Genomic DNA, 20,330 nt, shown 5'->3' on the forward strand with positions numbered 1-20,330 from the left:
AAGATAACATTATTTTTTATTATGTTTAACTCATATTATTTACATAATTGTTATGACTTGTTTATAAGTAGATAAGAGTATTAAATTATTATTGTCTAGCAATCGAGCTTTTATTGATACCTTTAGTTACCTAACTGTATTAATCGGTAATTAGAAAGTAAGTGATAAGATTATAAATAACTAGGTATTATTTTTCTGATAATTATAAAGGGCAGTCTGTTTTAATGGCTTATATAAGTATTTCGACATTTCCGACCTTTAAAAACAGCTCGTAATGCGTCGCCAGACTTACGTATTTAAAATCGAAGAATGTATTGTACCCTTACAATAGTTGTAATATTAATTATTTATGTGAAAATGCGTTCTCAAATTATAATATTTTTATGGAGCAGAAAATTCATAGTAAACACCAAATGTGATGTAACATCGCACATAAAGCGATCGAATTACTATTCTACTTTCGCAACCTGCTCTCTTCAATACGACCTTGTTTTGTTCCAAAGTACTTAGAAATTGCGAATACCAAGCATTTGCTCGAGGTTTCGGGCGCGGATAGCGCGTTATCAGCGTATCTATACGACATAGCACTACGTCCATTCATAAGTTCTCCCCACCACGCAGCTAGACGTTATTTGAATGAACGTGCATGTGTGCGTACCGCCGCGCGCGCACCGCACGCTTGTGTTCTTCAGTGCTCGTCTACAGGCCGGCTGGATAACCGCCACACGCGTCGGGCCTGCGCGTTCTTCAAACCAAAATAGTGCTATGCTAACAACTTAAGTGTAAACAACACCAATTCTGTTAACAGTGCCGTGTAAACGCTAATCTGGATATTAAAATCGAGAGGTAAGTTGCGTTGCCGAAAATGTTTATTTTCATTCAGGCCCGCCCCCTACGCGCTGCTATGTCGCGATTTGAGCGACGAATTTACATATTATAAGTTCATTCATTGCGTTATGTTATTTATATTAACGTACGTGTGATGTGAATGGGTTATTGCTGTTCCAACACTTGGAACAGAGCTTGATTCATCCTGATAAGGGCTCGAGACAACGAAGCCGTTTACAAGTTTCTATTTGACGCCTCTACGCCGTCAAAAAGCTTGTAGAAATGTGACTGGTAGCTTTTTAAAATACTTGGAAATCGCGACCTGTCAGAAGCTTGTTGTGTTGGCTTGTTGTGGTTCTGTGTCGATCGCATTGACGAGTATCTAGGCGAGGCCGGCCCGCGTCCGCTCCATTTCGAGTGGTGTTTTTATATCCCGCTACCTGAGTACGAGGCGCAAGCTGATCCCACTAATGGCAGTCGATAACCAGTATACATTCCTGATAAATAAATAAAACAGCTAGGTGCTAGACTACGCGAATACGTGGCTACGTTACCTGATGCCTATGAGTAGGCCTCTCATATTATCTTGATGGGTAAACTCATAGATTACTCGTGACACGTTTTCTTTGTGCTTATTGGACACGAAATTTTATGGCATTTGTTACCTAAACAGGGAGGAAAATAGGAATGGAAAATTAAGAAATTTTATGAGGAAAAAATTTAAAGAGCTTTTAAAGTGGTTGAACAATTCATTGCATCAAGCAAATGCCTCGATAACTTAATTGGAAGACCGGGTTTGTCTGTATTTCCTAACTCCCAAGATAGGTAATAGGGACACTAGGGATGGCCGATGTCACGGGTTAAAAACTTAAAATCCCGATAAAATACAATACTTAATTTTTAAAACTTGAACTTCAATTCAAATTGGCATTTACTACTATGTAGTTCATCACACGTCGATAAATTTCACTAGAATCCTTAATGGAACGGTTACGATAAGATACGTTCAGACAATAAATCAAAAACTTAATGATCTTGCATACCTACCTACAGTCATACGTACTCGCTGTACCTACCTAGATCTGTAAGTACGATGTGCGATAAAACAACATATCACGTAAATGGAATTACTTACATATCTCAGAACTTTAGATGACAAAGAAAACACGAGTAGGTATCTTCTAGATAGGACCAGTGCAAGTCCTAGGTCTACCAGTCCTAGTACTTTAGCTATTTAATTAACCTATCTAAAACTGAAAACAATACCTGAAACCCGAGCTTTTCCCTAGTACGTATATATTAACATATACATTCATGTAAGTAAACTACCCACAATTAAGATTCAGAGTCAAACTGGATCTTGTAACAAAGCTAGGGAACTTCACTGAAAAGTTCAAAACGACCTCATTATTCACATAAAATTTAATATCTACTCTGAGATCATCCAGCATAATTGGATCCTTAAACACAATACAAATATAAATGACATCGCACCCGGTTCTTCTAAAGCGATGTCCTTGCTAGGTGCTGTAAAGAATACACGTGGTTTCATCGTAATCTACTTAACACTGTCTAAACAATATCAAAGACAAAATGACGTAATGTTATAATTTGATATCTCTGACTGGGTAGATGGACTTATCACATTACTTATCTTACCGTAGATACCCAAGTGATAAAATAACTGTAACAAACAACTAAATTAAGCATAAGTATGTATATTACGCATTAGTCAACCTAGTCACGCGACGATATGGCTTCCTACGCTAAGTCAAAAATAATAAAGAAGGTACCTATTTTAAGAAACTTACTTTAGTGTGTACCTACATTAGGTACTCTCGTAGCTCAAGAGGGACTTATACATACAGCATCTCTCCCATAGTGTAGGTAAGCCCATAGTATAAGGTCCCAGTCGCAGATGTAGTCATCACTCATCTTGGACCAACCTTATCTACTAGCTTAGTACCTACCTACACTAAAAACATAGTAACTAGTAAGTAGAACATTTGAAATTTCATAGTACATCTGGTGCTCCATGAAGACACCCTGTGTTATAATAAACACATTACGTAACTACATCGAAAATTTAAAGGGCCATATTACTATAAAACGTACGATACACGTGCGAATTAGGTAATTCGCAACTCGTGTCGATTTAAAACTAGGTACATATCATAAACTTATAAAGAGATTGATAAATATGTAATCAGAAATATTAGACTTTTATCTGTCTATCTTATTATTTGTGTGGAAACTACCACTGTTATTTAAATACAACAGATAAAGATTATAAAATAAAGAAAAATAGCTCCAAAATTTTAATACTCACTAATAATGGGCTCGATTGTACCTACGTCAGTATTTGGTGCCTACTTTTAGCTATACATTTTCCAATAATGAGTAATTAATGAACCCGATATCAACGTTGAAATTGATATGAACAGTGATAAAATTAAGACACCATTTTCCTATACCGATCTACTGTTTTCTAGGCTCCATTTCAAAAAGTTCTAAGCTGTTAGGTACCCACCTGTAGGTCTTGTGTTACAAGTGGTGTCATATCACTGCTTTGCTATATGGAAAGCTATAAACTTCTATAAATACTTAGATTGAAAGCATTCTTAAAATGTGCCGAAGATGTCCACACAACTAAATGCATGTTGTACTAACACATGCAAAAAACTGGGCCTGTCGCCTCCTTATGCATGTCAACAGAAAAAGGGAGCAAATGTAAAAAATATGCACCTGCCGACAGCTTTACATCTTCGGTGAAAACTCAAGTGCGTGTCCGCTGTAGCGTAGTTCTGAATTAATGCCACATTTAAGAGTAGAAACATAGTCTTCTTTTGGTAAAGCCAATCGAATTCGAATGTCACATGGCGTCACATGCACATGTTGCATTGCACTGTAAGGAAAGGATACGCGCACATCGTGTGGGAAGAAATGGCACTGCAGCGGTCGGAAGGGTGATCTGCTGTTTGTTGTACCTACTTAAAAAGTGGACCGATACGAAGAAGTGCGCATAGAAGATATGAATGTTAAACGGCAAGGGTTTTTCCTATAAAATCGGCCTAAGGCCTGCGTACGTTATATGTAGGTACCTATAGGAGGCGAGAGTTGACCAGCTGAATTCAGAGCTCTAAGTTCACTGCGCGTTGTATACCGAATCGCACTTTCTTTACGAAATTTGACATTGTTGGCCATACTCGACCTTTCCATAATCCGAAGACTCGGCTAAAGAGCCGGTAAGCACATTTATCTTTTTAAAGAGCAATTGAGAATAATATACCTCTTTAACGACTCTAGTCATTTTGATAGTATAGGGTGAACGTGCACCTTATTTCTTATCTGGCGTGATATCTGATAACGACTAACAGTTTCTCTTTTGTTTTGTTTGTGACTTTGCCTTCAACGTTGTTACTTTATAGGTAATTATTTTCTAAAAGATAGAAAGAAATCTTTGAGGATATTCTTGTGGTAGGTTAAGTGGTAGCACTGTGCCGTTTTAGAGGAATTACCTCCAACCAACACTTCGGCTGTGAAATGAACTCCCTCCTAATATGAGGTTTTCTTGGGGGCCAATAACTATAGTTAATACCTTACAGTGCGGTATGGGGCTATTCATAAATTACGTCATTTCAAATTAGGGGGGGGGGGTCTGGACATCGGATGACGGTAGCATGAAGTAGGAGGAAATGGGGCCATTTGATGCATGATTTTTGGATGATTATAGGGGGGGGGGGGTCCAAAATCGTCAAAAATCGATGACGTAATTTATGGACAGCCCCTATGCAACATGGCATTTTTGAAAAGGAATGTAGGTACAGGTTTTATAAGTAACGGACGGGCCAGTGACACGCCTAAAGCAAGTGTATAATACCTAAAGATCCATGGGTTATGGTCATTTTACCATCAGGAGGGTGTACACCTCGAGTGAAACTAACAAAGAAACGAAATGCGGATCCCTTTGTTTGACATAATGAAAGTCATAATGTAATGAATGATTGACAGATTATCATTAGTCATAATTCTGAAACCGTTAACTTTTCAGGATTTTCGTAAGGTTATCCTGTAGATAGGTTAGGTTTGTTTTATGGCAATCCTGAAAAGTTACGCGTTTCTGAGAAAAACCAAATTATGACTAACGAAAACGCGGACCAACAAATACTTGTGACTTAAAACTTTATGGGAAACAATAGAAACCCAACGAAATAAAATCACAGACGAAGACACGAAAATAAAGATTATTTACAGACGGATTCATTTTCGCTAAGTGTACGCAGATCCTAGGTGAGGATACCTATTAACCAAACACCAAAAGTTTGTCTGACGCACACTAATCTAGGCGGAGAAATATTGACATCTACGCTTGCGAGTACCGATCGATGTTTACTCTACAAAATAACCTGTCAGATCACGAGAACAAAACCCACAGCAACGAATAGCACGTATACTTTAGTATTACGAAACTCATGCAATTCGAAACTATAAATCTGTGCTCTTATTCCCGACACTACTAAGCACTTCGCCTCAAACCACCAGTATAAGTTGTGACCTCGTAATTCCTAACTACTTGCGTGATTTTGATAAAACGTTAACTCTGGTTATGTTTAGAGGATGCTATGTTTACAATGGGAATAAGAGTACTGGCCACGATTACATCTACTTAAACATGTAGGTAATATACACTTTGGCACGTGAAGTAGAATTTATTGAGATATACGTTCGGAATAGGTCGGTCCGCGATAAGCAGTTTTCCATAATACCATTGTATTGCGGTTTAAATGAAAAACGCCGTAACTGTATTAACTGCATTATACTTTGTTTTTCGTTCAAAGTTTCAGACCTATAACAGTCCGCGTAACACGTGAAGCTTGGAAACGTGAGCAACTACTGCGATGCATTCATTTGTACAGCTTGTGTTCAACCCTATTAGCAAAGGACTGATATTTCTACATCCTCGTAAGACCCATTGTGCATTACAATAATGTATGTACCTACACTGAATTTCAATCTAATTAGAGCCTTTATATAAACCAGATAAAGTAGCATTTCTTTTTAAGCGCTGGTGGCCTAGCGGTAAGAGCGTGCGACTTTCAATCCGGAGGTCGCGGGTTCAAAGTTTCAAACCCCGGCTTGTACCAATGAGTTTTTCGGAACTTACGTACGAAATATCATTTGATATTTACCAGTCGCTTTTCGGTGAAGGAAAACATCGTGAGGAAACCGGACTAATCCTAATAAGGCCTAGTTTCCCCTCTGGGTTGGAAGGTCAGATGGCAGTCGCTTTCGTAAAAACTAGTGCCTATGTCAATTCTTGGGATTAGTTGTCAAGCGGACCCCAGGCTCCCATGAGCCGTGGCAATATGCCGGGATAACGCGAGGAAGATGATGAAAGTAGCATTTCTTTTGTTTCATTGCTTTCTCAAACCAACGAAATTCATTTAAATTTACTATACAAGGTTCAAATTAAAAAATAGCAGGGGTGCGAAACTCCTGACTTCGGTCAAACTCGGCTCCGCTCGGCTCAGCATTGCTCCGAGCAATTATTAGGGTTGGCACCACTTGACTTCCTTTTGCGTGCACGACCACAGATAAGATAATCACTTGATTTTTGACAACCCTAAATAGCCGAAAGGGATAGTGCCATATATTAGAAAGGGACAGCATGATTCGACCCTGAACCGCTGTCAAACTTCGTTTTTGTAGGAAGTTTCCTTTCTGTACGGTAGTACTATTAATTATTCTGTGAAAATAGGAAAATTTTGTGTGGTTCGCCTTCGAGGTTAATCTTTCGGGGCAGGTATAAAGTAGAAAATGACTGATCTTATTAATTTTATTTTTCAGTTGGATTCTTTTCGCTAAATTACATCTCATTGAAAAACTTTCACAAGTATTACCTAGCCTAGGCCTCCTGCAATAAAATTCAGCGATTTCAGGAAAATCAAAGGGCCACAAATGTTGACTTGCATGGTGACGAAGAATACTACATATATCGTTAAAAATCTTTTCTTGGAACCCCACACGCATTTGTACAATTACGAATTATCTCTGAATCATAATCGTAGCAGTTGGGGACCCAATGTCTCGATCATCAGCTTTTATTCCTTTTTGGGCTTGTGCACAAATCACGCGAGGTTCGATAGGGGGAGGGGGGGTCACGAAAAAATCACGATAGATCACGTTAGAGGGAGAGGGGTATAAGGAAACCTCACGTTTCTACAGTGAACGAAACTAAGAAAACAAAACCTACCACATGAGTAGGTAGATACTTTTTCTCGGTTTCGTTAAACATAAATCTTCACTCTGCACTTCAAAATAATTGTATACTTACATATAATGTTGTACATGATTGCAAAGATTAAATGATTAAAAAAAATAGGTCGAATAAAAAAAATTCAAAAAAATACACGTGAGGTTGTGTGGGGGGAGGGGGGTAGCCAAAAACCTCACTAAATATCATCACCAAGGGGTCAAAAAGTAGCCGAAAACACCTCGCGTGATTTGTGCACAACCCCTTAGGGGCTATTCATAAATTACGTCATTTCAAATTAGGGGGGGGGGGGTCTGGACATCGGATGACGGTAGCATGAAGTAGGAGGAAATGGGGTCATTTGAAGCATGATTTTTGGATGATGATAGGGGGGGGGGGGTCAAAAATCGTCAAAAATCGATGACGTAATTTATGGACAGCCCCTAAGTCATATGATATGAATTACCTAATCCGTAAGGAAACATTTATCTCAACTATGCTATGGTGCCTCAAGGCCTAGAAAGGTAGAATGGTCCGAATTAAAACATAGGATCTTCATGCTTATGAAGTTTCTAAAGTCTATCGAGATTTCGTCCCTCATACAATGTATACAGATTTGTACATAAAATCCAAAGTACTAATTACCGATCGAGAAACCTACAGGTATTTGCCTAGAATAATTCTGGCTCTGTTTTCTTTAGGTAGGTATATATATAGTTAGAAAGAGAGCGTTTAAGGCGTAAAGTTAGACACGTCATTTTTAACCAATTTCAATTTCATAGAAGGAGGAGGTTCTGCATTCGGTTGTGGCTATTTTTTTTATTTAGTTTTTTAACGTTTGTAACTCATGGTACCAATTGAAATTTTTAGTTCTTTAGGTGACCGGTAGAGGCACTTGTACAATTACTCCATACATTTTCCTTATCTTTCTCACTATCAACTGTCATTATTGTCATTTACGGAACTCAGTTACAGTTAGGTTGAGTTGAGTTGAGAATGACTACAACAATGATACATATTTCCCTGATACAAATATTAAGAGCAACTATCAGTTTTAACAACAGTACCTATCTTTAACTCCAATTAACACGAAAACTTTTCTCATTAAGTTTTCCTCAAATATTACCGGCACAGAACGTTACTAAAGAAGACACTGGATCTGATATCAGTGTTTATACTAGTGGGTAGGTATGAATGCCCTAAACGTTTTATCAGACATCTATCTGCGCGTTATCACTCAAGGTTGCCGGCTGCGGGCGGGGCATGTTCAATGCATAGAATAATAAATCGTCGCTATACTTACTCAACCTCATATCTGCAACAATCATTTGATGGAAATGTCGCTTTTCTTTCATACGGAATACGGGTGTTTTTGTCATCAAATGAGTGTTGCAGATACGAGGTTGAGTAAGTATAGCGGCGAAATGTAATGTTATGAAGAAAAATTACAGCCCTAATCTTATACCTTTAAACGAGCAATTCTTGTATATTTATTTATTTATATATATATTTCGGGGATCTCTGAAACTGTTTTAAAGATTTCGATGAAATTTGCTATAGGTATGGGAGTTATCGGGGGGGAAAATCGATCTAGCGAGGTCTTATCTCTGGGCAAACGCGCTTTTTGAGTTTTTGTATGTTTTCCGAGCAAAGCTCGGTCTCCGATATTAACTTTATGTACTTATAAGTTCTCATTTTCTTTTACCAACTAATTCTATAGTGGATATTCAAATTCGTTGTTCGTCAAATTAGGTAGGTAAACTAAAAAACTCTAAATGAAACATAATATACATACCTACCTATACTAGACAGGTCCATAATCCATACCAACATTGGCAACATTATCAAATTAAATTCATAAACATACGCATCGGAACATCCAGTTTTCGGATAAACCGCTGTAAATATCAAGTTAATTTATACGCCACATTATGCCGAGGCCCAAGGCGTCCTCATTTTGTAACATAAACCGAAAAAAAAACTGTCGATCAACATCTGACGATGAAACTTCAAGCTAGTCGCCGAGGTTCGTGCACTATGGATGCGACAGGGGTGGGTGGGGTGGGGGGTGACATCTGTTGCGCTGTGTGAGTTAGACATTTGATCGTCTTTGTGCTGAGTAGGGTTGCCACCTGGGACATGTTCAGCTTTGCTGTGGAAGTATTTATGCGTAGGTACACATGGAATTATACGTAGGTTACGTAAGGTATTCAGGGGGTTTCTTAGTGAATCATACCTAAAGAGAATTCTATTATTCTGATATAGGCCATAACTACACCTTAAAACCCTATTTTCCAATAAACTTCACACGAATACACTACTTAGTCTACTTATAAGAAATTATGGACAAGAGTTCTAATTTGGGTATGGGACCTATGACCTAAAAGAGTCTCGACACACGATACTACAGAATATTGCATCCAAAATTATTCTGAAGAGGCTCTTGTAAACCCCGCAATAATTGTCGAAGTTAAACAACATCCTCTAATCTCATTTCAATTGTCTTGATTTAATTTACAGCACCTCTTAACATTACCAAAGTAACCATACAAGATTTATGGCGTACCATAAACGCGCAAAACGCGTGGCAACCTTACAGCCAGTGCTTATCGGTGAAACAGGTAGGTTGCAGGTAATTCAAGCTAAATGAAGCTTTATTTAAAGAGCATAAGGAGTTAAAAGGGTGTATTTTAGCTTTGTCCTGGTGTACACCTTGCACGCAACGGGATCGGGACTGATCCCTAGCAGGTAGTCGCTTCCCGACGGAACAGACTTTCTCGATGCGAATATCACATTTTTGGAAACAATCGTGTATAAAATGCGAGTGGGAGGGTGCTATTCAACAATGATATCCGAATCGGTTCACATTAAATATGATACGCCGGAATATACATGCAGAATAGAAAATAAGAATGCTCTCTTGAATGTGTAAGGAAGAATTCTTTTGGATTCCGTTTACCTGTTACTTACAATATTTAATGAAAATAATAAATATTGCTTGGGTTGTATAATATATGTTTAAGTTTTGAGGAACATAAATTTAATAATACACATTTAAAAAGTCGAGAAAGTAATCAATACCTAATAAAATACGATGATATTCCACTCGGGTAATATTAGGTAAGATTAAGCCGGACCTAAAAATAAATGTCTCAGGGAGAGCAACATAGTTAGCTATATAATTATGTTTATTAAAATATAATCTTCTTTGACCTTTTAGCCAATTACAAGCATCCGATCGTTTAATATCTTGTTATCAAGCATTCAACAAAATTGACTGAATAATGATGTCCTGTCCTGCTTGCAGTACCTAGACTCTAGGTGCATAGCCCTTTGGTATACATACTCTAGGACCTAGGTCCTAGAGTATAAAGAGCTGTGCCCAACGTCTACTGTATCAACAACGGCAATTCTCATCTCATACTCTTAATTAGTTTTATGTATCGTAATCGTAACTATATTTTAGCACGATAGCTTCGCCCGCTTACGGATCTACATCCTTCACTCTCTTACCTGATGTTGGTTCTGAAAAACCTTGTCGTTTTAAATATTATAATTCGTCATTGTTATTGTTTAGAAGAGAATAACAAAAGAAAGTTGCATCGCTCGCACCCAGCACGCCAATCGAAACATCGCCCGACCAAGCTGGCACAGTAACAATTCAGTCCAAGTACTAAATATAGTACAAAATAAAACAACTGTCGCTTGCCCTTCATTCAGCTGAACATAAATATTATAATTTTCCGCCCAATGCTGGTAAAAATAGAGTTGGTTTTTGTTTGACGCGCGTGGGCAGGGTAATTGGTAGGAGCCGTCATGAGCGCGGGCGCACCAGAATTTTTAATTATGAATTAATTAGTGGCGATCAACACCAAACTTGCCTAATCCCTGTTACTCATTGTTAGCCGTTCACACTAGCGCTTAGCAGGTAAGTGTACTAAATGCGCGTGCTATATGAAAAGATATATGATAAATTTAAAGGCACGTAAACATATATTTAAAAGTTGCTTATATAAGTAGTTACAGTGTATTTTCAACTCTATCCTCCTGACGACCAACAGCGTCTCCATTTAAGTCTCAACTCTTTGTCAATAAACTAGCAAAATATCAATACCCGTTTTTCAGGTGGCTATAAATAACTTTCATAAACCTGTACAAGTTGCGTTAGTTGCAATAAAGAAAACCATAAATTTTCTAGATCCCATATACCTAACTTAATTATCGAATAACATACAACCACCTAAACAAATGCATCGTGCCGACCCAAGCGCGGGGTCGTCGACTCTGATAAATATTAATATATCACTGTATCCAACTCGTATCTATGCAACTATATAACCAGTCTACACTTATATAACACCCTGTGCTGTCAAGGTTTGCATTTGAATTTAATTCGAAAATACTATGAAATGCTTATATTGGGTTAACTAATTTAAGAGCCAACGGGAGTGGTCATTTCTCCATACAAACGTACTCCTCGTTTTCCTCCGTGGTGTTTGAAGCTAGAGCAATGATTTTTTCAACACAGATTAATATTGTCAATATCTGTGTCGGACCGTTTTGCTTTTTTTGATATTTTTGTTTTTTAAGGCGCTAGAGCCCTTCAAAAATGGCCAAAATTGCCTAATTGACTATGCCGCAATGAGAGGCGTGGCATTCAAAACCGATATCAATTAGCCAAAAAAGCAAAACGGTCCGACATAGATAATTTCATAATCATTTAGATTTCCAAATTTGGTTACGATTGGTTAAGTTTTGGAGGAGGAAACAGAGGAGTACGAAACCTCGATTTTTGAGATTTTTACGCAGGATTTTTCGCCTTGTCCTTATCGCACTACTTTTAGGTGCCGCTTCCGTTAGCAAGACGGGTATATTTACCTAAAATATTTAAAACTCAGCTCCTGTTTCGTCTTAATTTCAATCCGATCTAACCTTTCTTCGTTTTTAAAACATTTTTTTTCTAGCGTCAGTAGATTAGTGTCATGCCTGTTTTGATGAAAGGTCTTCTAAATTTGCTATTGTATTGGGAACCTACTTCTCAATCTAACCAATTTATAATAAAAGGTCTATTATTATTTATTTATCGTATATCATATACTTACTCATGTCACTGGATTACATACAAAAGAAAGAAAAACCTATTTAGAATTGTGTAGAAATTATGTCTATTGACTTGAGATTAAATCTTTTTAGGTTTAATATGGTCAAATGAGGCATTATTTGTTTAAGCAATACCTGCCCACCTTATTTGAATGAAAACGATAGCATAAATTAATAATACTTATGTGTGTGAGGTTAACAAACGGCAATATTAGAATAATATCAGATATCCAACGCCTTGGGTCGTGTGGCGTATATTAATGCATAGTTAGTGGGTGTCACACTGTCATCAAATGCCAAAAAGTCGTATGTCACTATATCACTTGTATAAAGATATGACTTGTGGGTTTTGTTTGGTAGAAGAGCTATCACGGTTTAGGCCAAGGTAATGGCTACGGCGCGCGACTGCCAAACGTGAATGCGTGCATCCAAAGAATCTACAAGTAGGTAGGTATAAAACGTATCCAAACCATGGATTGTTCTTTAAACATTCCTACTAATAATACCTTAAATATCCACTATTTGCAAAAATAAAGGCCAATTTGAAACTAACTACGAGCAGTAATGAGAAAAAGCTATGTAAAAGATGTTGTTTTAGCGTGAAAGCTCCAGTTTAGTTCACAGTAAATATTTACAATAAGAAAGTTCGCGTGCAGATAATAAACTAGTTGCATTTGCTCGTAAAACGTTGCAGATAATGTGCAGCTTCTTTTAAGCTTAAGTACAGTAAAGGATAGAAAATAAATGCCAATCACACGGAAAACATGTAAATTTCCCAATGATTGGAGTGGATGTTGGAATTGTATGTAGTAAAGTGTGAAAAATTACAACGTTCGGTAAGGTAAAGCAACTAGCAATTTCGACTTAAGTAGAATTTTATTGAACATAGAAGACAGCGCTAGTTAAGCTGTAAAAAAATGTTATTTTAAGGAGCCTTAATTTTCGAAGGATTACATAAACGTGACAGCTGGTTCCTTCTATAAGACCTTGTTGTTTCTTCAGCATACACCGTATAGGTATTATTACATTTTTTTCTCTTAGCCTATTTGAGTGTCCCACTGCTGGGCAAACGCTACTCCCCTGGTTCTCCATAACTCCCGATTTGGCGCTTCTTCTGGCCAGTTGTTAAGGAAGGCGTCAAAGTTATCCCGCCATCTCCTCATTATTACAATAGTGATGTCAATATTTTTAATTCATTGAAAAATTGGCCAGTCATGGCAGAAAGTGGTCGTGATTGTTCTGTAGGTATATTAAAAGATGAAAGCAATCCTGAATAGACCGCAATCCAGTCAGTGGCCGCGTTTATCCTCGCTTTAAACTTAGCATTTCAACAGCTTCACACATTAGTCACCGAGTTATGTTTATGAATGGGCGAGGGTAGGGAGGGGAGGGCTAAATATAGCCAGCCTGCAACAGGTGGTCCCTCACCCTACCAGAGCCACAAACGCCTACGCACTTGTGTGCATGTGCACCAATGTATCGTGTCAACAAAACGCGATAGGAAAAGTGAAAACGCTCTCGCCGGAAAGATTTAAATACATTTGCATAGGCACATGGTTAAAAGTATCGGCTTGTTCGTAAACAAATCGCGTGCCTACATGGTAATTGTAATTACCACGTACCCAAAATGAATAGGGTTAAGTCAAGCTCATTGCGAGCGAATGTGGGGATAATGTAATGATTTAGTCGAAGTTGCTGCAAGCAAAGATTCCTATTTGGAAAGCTTCCAAAGTTCTATCATGAAAGTCAGGCCAGGCAACCAAAACATTTACAACCAAAATATCAGTTGAACGACAATTTAGTAGGTAATAGGCACAATAGGAACCTACATATTAATATTTCTCAAACTACAAAACTATGAAACCTAATAATATTATCAGTATTTATGAAAGCGTTGGCGTTGCATGCGAGCCAATTACTTGTAAACTCATGAAATCTTAACAATAAGTTCTAAAGATACATATTCCTAGACTTGGGCCCTAATCACTTCCGGTCGCCTCGGATATCCGCGCGTTGCCGACGGATCTGAACCGCGTCGACGCTTGCTTCTGAGGAAAAGGATGAGATATTTATAAAAATATCCTTTAAACCGGATGGAAAATTACTTACACATGAAAACTCGTAGAAAAAAATCTACTTTCTGGAAATATAGTTTCTTGTCAAAGAATTTTGAAAGAATCAAGCATTGTTTGTCATTTTGCATCTTGCTTAAATCTTTTAGATCTTATACATATCTTATACGATGAAAATGTATTTACTTACACTTTATTAGCAAGGTTCCTATCTTGCCCAAAAAAGGAGTCATAATTCTTCTGTGTATTTATGAAGGGATATTAGGGATACCCCTTCAAGAAAAGCTCAAGCGAGCACAGTTTTTCAAAAATGCTACAATTTTCGAAGCTTAAATTCACAAATTAAGCCATGATGTTTCAGATGTTAAATATATGCTTTTATCTGTAATGACTTTGTTTACGTTTTCCTCTCAATTTAATATTTTCTAAAAACCCTCAATGACTAAACCCGTCTGCTTAAAATGGAATTGAAATGCATGCATTAATCCGCATTTTACTACTTACATGGTACAAGACAAGACACTTGTACTGTGTTGAGTCGAGTTAAGAAACAGTTTTCTCGGAAGCGCGTCTGGCACTGCAAGCACACATCGTCCATTCAAACGGGCTATTGCATGTGAAATATCCACATTAAGTTTGTATTAATAACTAGATATCCAGCTTGCATCTATTCTGGACTGCTCTCATTGCTAGTTTGTACAGAATTACACTTTAAACCCTGATCGGGAAATAAAAAGATGCGAAGAAATAACGTTACGAGCATTTATAACCACTTTGAAATAAGCAACTATTTTTGATGTCTTTATAAATCTTCTTAGCCTGTCTTTGACGGAAGATAGCAAACTCAAAGCCAAAGAGAAGACAAAATAAAAGGTTTAAACAAAGTACGATTGACGTTGCTCCTAATTTAACTTGTATTACACACTGTTCATATAATTATACTCGTAAAGTCTGCAATTAGTTAGGAATGGCTTTTCGACATTATAACAAATCTTAGAAATTAATCTCACTGCAATTCAATCCCACCATCAATCATAATTTAGCGCGGCTTGCCGTCCCCGCGACCCTGAACGTGAACTAAATATAGACTTATTCAGCCCTTTCTGTGAGCCACAGCCATAGACAATAAATCAAACGTTTGTTTGGACTGCTGCGCTACTGGTCTGCAATTTTCATTGTAAATTTTTATTTTCTCCGCAAGCACACTGCTGTCGTTAAACCTGAAACGTACGTGTCTGTCTCACGGACACTGAGCGATAAATTCTTTGGTTTACTGAAAATCTTCTCGGAGCAGAACCGCAAAAAGTGGAACACGGTTAAGTGAAGTACGGCGAATTCAATTTAGTCTATTAGTGACTTTAGTTTATTCAAAAAGAATATTAATTTTAAAGACAACAACACTAAACATTTTAACAACATGATACGAGAAGAGTGATCATATTTCCTGAGCTCATTAAAAAAAAATAACTTGAGTTATCTCTCGTCTGCAAGCATAATTATTTCTATCTCTACTCGTTTCAATTAAACATGGAAGCATAATACACACCGAAATAGAGCTAATTTTACTTCTTTGGGGTAAATACATCCCAATGCTTGAAGTCGCGCTGCTCTGGGGTCCTATAGCCCGGCTGTTCCTCCGGCGTATGCGGCCAGTAAGTCGGCCGGTTAACCGGGTCCAGCGCGATGTCCGGGTACATGTCGTAGACCATCTCCATGGTCATCGCGTCAAACTTTGGTAGAGAGTTGATGTTGTTTATACCCTTTGTGGCCCTGTTAAAATATGCTATAATTAATTTTTAGTCCATAGTTTTACTAGGAAGCGACGAGCTATTTCTAGGAGACCGTAGCCAAAATTACAACAATGGATCGTTTAAAGTTTAGGAAGTTTAGACTTAACTAAATCACGTTAGGTAGTTTTCTGTTATTTCTACTTTGGCCTTGATCCTTTTAAAAAGAAAATAAATATATTAAAGCACATCTATAAGAATGTAATTAATTATGCAGTCTCGTCTCGTCAACCGATCTCAGACTAGGTCCGGCCAGTGTTGGCGGGGCCTACTAATTAATCCACCATTTAAACGAGTATTTGTAGCAAGTTGAATAGTTTGTTGTGCACAGAAGCCGTGTTTACATCAGTGCCTATTTCCTAACCATGACACCTGACAAGACAGAAAGATAGTGGACAAGTATTATAATATTTACCGAATTATTATCTTTGTAAACTGTCTCCTGTCATTTTGTCACTTGGTGAAACAGGCACATGATCTGGTCTAGTAGGTTTAATAATCTTTTCATCACACTCGCTCAGTAAATGTAGAATTGCACGCAGGTTTAGCGGGAGTTATAGAAAAAGCGTTCTCCCTAGGGAGTTATGAAGTTTCTAGTGCCATAATTAACAGTTTTTTGTCTTTAAACTTAATTTTAGTATCGCAAGTGTGATGAAAAACATTGTGTGTAACTCGGGGCGTAATAATATTGCAAACTCGAGTCTATAAATCGCTCCGGCAAGCCGTCGCGATTTAACTTACTCTCGTTTGCAACATTTAACTTACGCCCCATGTTGCACAATGTACTATTATGTTAATTAACAGTGGCAAGGGGACCATAGAACTCGATTCCTAAGGCACCTAATTTTAAGGAATTTAGAGTATTTTCCTAGGTAACGTAAAAAAGCAAGAATAATTAGCTACGCTTTGCCGTATAATAACTTTAATAAGTATTTTTACGCGCTTTAATTGCTTATTCAGCTGAACGATTAGATATCTTCTGAAAAGTATGTGTAATATCCAAGAACCAAGAACTATTAAAAATGTAGTAAGTAACCTTTAAAAAAAATATTTGGAAACGTCATAAAACAAAAAAAGTGTCATGTGGGAAACTTCTACTCAGAAGCGGCTAATCTATCATTTCAGGCAAGGTAATCAAATTTTTCTAGGGCAAATAATGCAAATATGTAATTCTTATGGCTCTCTACACGATGGGCCAGCGCCGGCCACTCCAAGGGACGCAGCCATGCGATAGAATGAGATAGCAATATCACTTGCTCCCTCTAACGCATAAATGCGTCCCTTGGAGTGGCCAGCGCTAGCCCATCGTGTAGAGGAGCCATTACAAGTCGATTTCCTTCTGGCGTTCAGCGACGAACGCCTTTATCTCCGGCTGTAAACCCTCCCACTGCTTGTCAATGGCGTCCGTCAGGCTGTCCGCCGGGACGGGCACTTTGTAAGCCTCGTAGGAGGACTTCAGCGCTTCCACCAGGCCTGGCAGCGGGCAGAGTTTCTGGTATGCCGCCCAGTCGATTTTGGGTGGCTCGGGTGGATTTGCTAGCACTCTGTGGAGTAAGACGTAGATTTTTATCATATCTCGAAGCGACCCATCGTTGGACTTAAAAGCAAAAATTTGGATCAACTTAGGGTACTGTATTATCGGACGTATTTAGACAGTTTATTATTTAATATATCCCAAGGTACGATCCCAACCCCGTGTGCCTACAACACCTTAGAACAAAAACTTAGTTGCCAATGATCATTCAACCTCAAACTATTAGTCATCCATCTTAAACCTCATTATTTGCTACGTGATGATTACTACGAGCAAACTTTCGCATTCACTAAAGACTGCAGCACTTTACCTCCTAAAATAGGAATCAGATTTTCCCTTGAAAGCCAAGTAGTTGCCTTTCTGTTCAGGTGGTACTAGTTTTTCTAATTCTACCCAATTAATGGAGGGTTTGGTAAATCTTTTGGCCATGTTCCGTGCTTTTGACTACTTAATAATTAATGAAAGTAAAAAGCTTGTGTATAATTATGACTCGCAATTTATGACAATTCGGGATGTCATTAATTGGTATGACAATTCTGAACAACAAGTCACAGAGCAAGGAGGTTTTAGCTTGCGTTGTGTTTGAGCAACAAGGTTTTTTTTTTAAATATTGGAGGCGTGGTGTTTACCGCAAAGAGTAGTATTATATATATGGTTTACCGTCGCCCATGATGGACACTCGCAACTCGCAACACCAGAGGGGTTGTAAGTCCGTTACTGACCTTAAAGATGAGAGTTTGCAACAAATAGTGCACCAAGTGATAATAAGTTTGCTTCCAAAATGTATCTCAACTCTATGAACATTATTGAACTTGTCAATCATAATATGAGTGAATATGAGTACTTGTCTATCTGCTGTAAATGTCATATTATATCATTGATTTAATATTCGATTAATATTCTATAAATATATTCTCGGGTATCTTCTAATGATATACTTAATAGTGCAATAGATAACGTATAATAATGCTTTTATTATCACATTTATTACTTTAACAACAGTCTCCAAAAGGTAAGCAATTTGTTACACAAAACGTTTACACCTCAGTAATTAGTTCATTATATTTTATTCGAAGTAGTATACAGCCTTGGTGTAAGAATGGTGCGATATTGAGAGCTGAGCAGAGCTCACACAAATTGTATGTATGTATTTATAATTTTATTTTTATTATAGTCACGCGTTGTCTGACCACGCAAAAATTTTAGTATGGTAGGGTAAATTCCCTTATAAATGGCACCCGAATACCGAACCAAATTTATCAGACACAGACATCGTAGCCATATGAGAGCAGTACCTGAACTACCTGGAAAGCTTTCACTATGCCAGTGCATAAACGAATCGATTAGTCGCCACGCGACGCAGAAGACATTAAGGAGCATGCAATATCGCGTGAGGCTGATGTTGCCAGGTTCAAGTTCTGTAGGTCGGGAACCTTATGGCGGTACAGTCGGCGGCAATAGGCATTTTAACTGTTGCGAAAAGTTTACAAAGTGATGAAAATGTTCCAGGAAATTTCACAGGAAATAAAGATAGAACTTTCATTATAGAAATGGAAATTTGGATTCATATAAGTATCCGAAAATTTTCCATGTGGAAATTTTGCAACTTTGGAAACGTTCTGCGGGCATATCAGTCGAAGTCGAATGGAAGCGTTCAACCAGGCTCCACAGGTGCCTTTTTTTAATTAAATCATATTTACATGCGCGTTGGCCCAGTGGGCCAATATAGTGAGACCTGGCGGCTTAGCACGGTCGCGTTTTTATCCCTTGTCACCATGCCTGTCACGTTCTAACAAGTACGTAAGTGCGAAAGGGACGCGCATAGTGATAGACGATAAAAATGGAACCGTGCTGCGCCCACTGTGAGACACATATCGTCCTTATATTGGCCACTTTTTATAACGATGTATAAATCGATGGGCCAGTTTCTTTTTGCGGGCCTACATGATCTAGTTCTGACTTTTTTGTCCCGTGATTAAAGATAAGATTTGATGAGTGTAAATGCATTCATTTCTCTCTGACACTAAATGATTGATGGACATTTTGCGATCGATAATTGTTTGGTATAATTGCTTATTAATTATTATATGTTTATACATTCATTGGTTTATTTGGTTTATAAACCACCTAGTGCCTGGAATAAAATAAGTTGAATTTGGAAATAACTCGGCCAAAATTCACTATGTAGGTACCTAACATTTAACTTGTGACATACCTACTCACGAATAGCTTTTTATAAAAACTTTTTCGCTTTAAAGCTTAGTTAGAGGATATAACCAAATGGAGACGCCCTGTCTGTAATTTTCGGTACAAAACAGTCTGCCTATTTTTGCGGGAGAGGGGCACGTCAAATGTATACGTAACGTAAAAATAGCCATGTCATATAAACGTCAGTCCATACGATGTGTATGACCATTGGCCGCCTATTTTCGACAGAGGGGAACGCCTGTTAATGACTGCTCCGTTTGGTTATATCCTCTAAGCTTGAAAGCGATGTGTCAACAAGATAAAATATCAAAACCGTGACTTCTTTATGGCGCGTACGTGTCTCAATATCTGGAACACGAAGTAAATTGGACATTATGATATTATGTTGAACTGAAAATTGGGAACGTCACGCCAATGTATCGGCGAGCTTTTTGCAAAGTTCAACGAATCTTTATAATACGTACAAATATGAGTAATGATAACTTCTATTTTTTGTATGTATACCTTGCGCATTTAGGAGGCTTGCGGCATCTACAGCAGAAAGTCTC

The 20,330-nt window shown here is 37.9% G+C and overlaps 2 protein-coding genes and 1 long non-coding RNA gene across 4 annotated transcripts in view; 1 reads left to right on the forward strand and 2 right to left on the reverse strand.

Annotated features, from left to right (window-relative positions):
• The window catches only part of LOC134799486 (uncharacterized), a 458,421-nt gene that overhangs the window by 420,988 nt on the left and 17,103 nt on the right, over window positions 1-20,330 (reverse strand). The gene's annotated exons all lie outside the window — the stretch shown is intronic.
• Window positions 674-20,330, forward strand: part of LOC134799462 (ETS-like protein pointed) — a 179,512-nt gene continuing 159,855 nt past the window's right edge. For both annotated transcript variants that reach the window (XM_063771864.1, XM_063771865.1), the window contains exon 1: window positions 674-846. The gene's annotated coding sequence lies outside the window, so the exon portion shown is untranslated. The remainder of the gene's footprint in view (window positions 847-20,330) is intronic.
• On the reverse strand, window positions 15,606-18,080 carry LOC134799478 (ATP synthase subunit d, mitochondrial-like). The gene is made up of 3 exons (XM_063771887.1): window positions 17,885-18,080; window positions 17,366-17,584; window positions 15,606-16,023 (listed from the first exon to the last, which is right to left on the reverse strand). The coding sequence occupies exons 1-3, from the start codon at window positions 18,001-18,003 to the stop codon at window positions 15,816-15,818; spliced, it is 546 nt and encodes a 181-aa protein (XP_063627957.1). The 5' UTR covers window positions 18,004-18,080; the 3' UTR covers window positions 15,606-15,815.

Source organism: Cydia splendana, chromosome 18 (genome assembly GCF_910591565.1).
Source record: "Cydia splendana chromosome 18, ilCydSple1.2, whole genome shotgun sequence".
In the NCBI taxonomy this organism is placed as follows: domain Eukaryota; kingdom Metazoa; phylum Arthropoda; class Insecta; order Lepidoptera; family Tortricidae; genus Cydia; species Cydia splendana.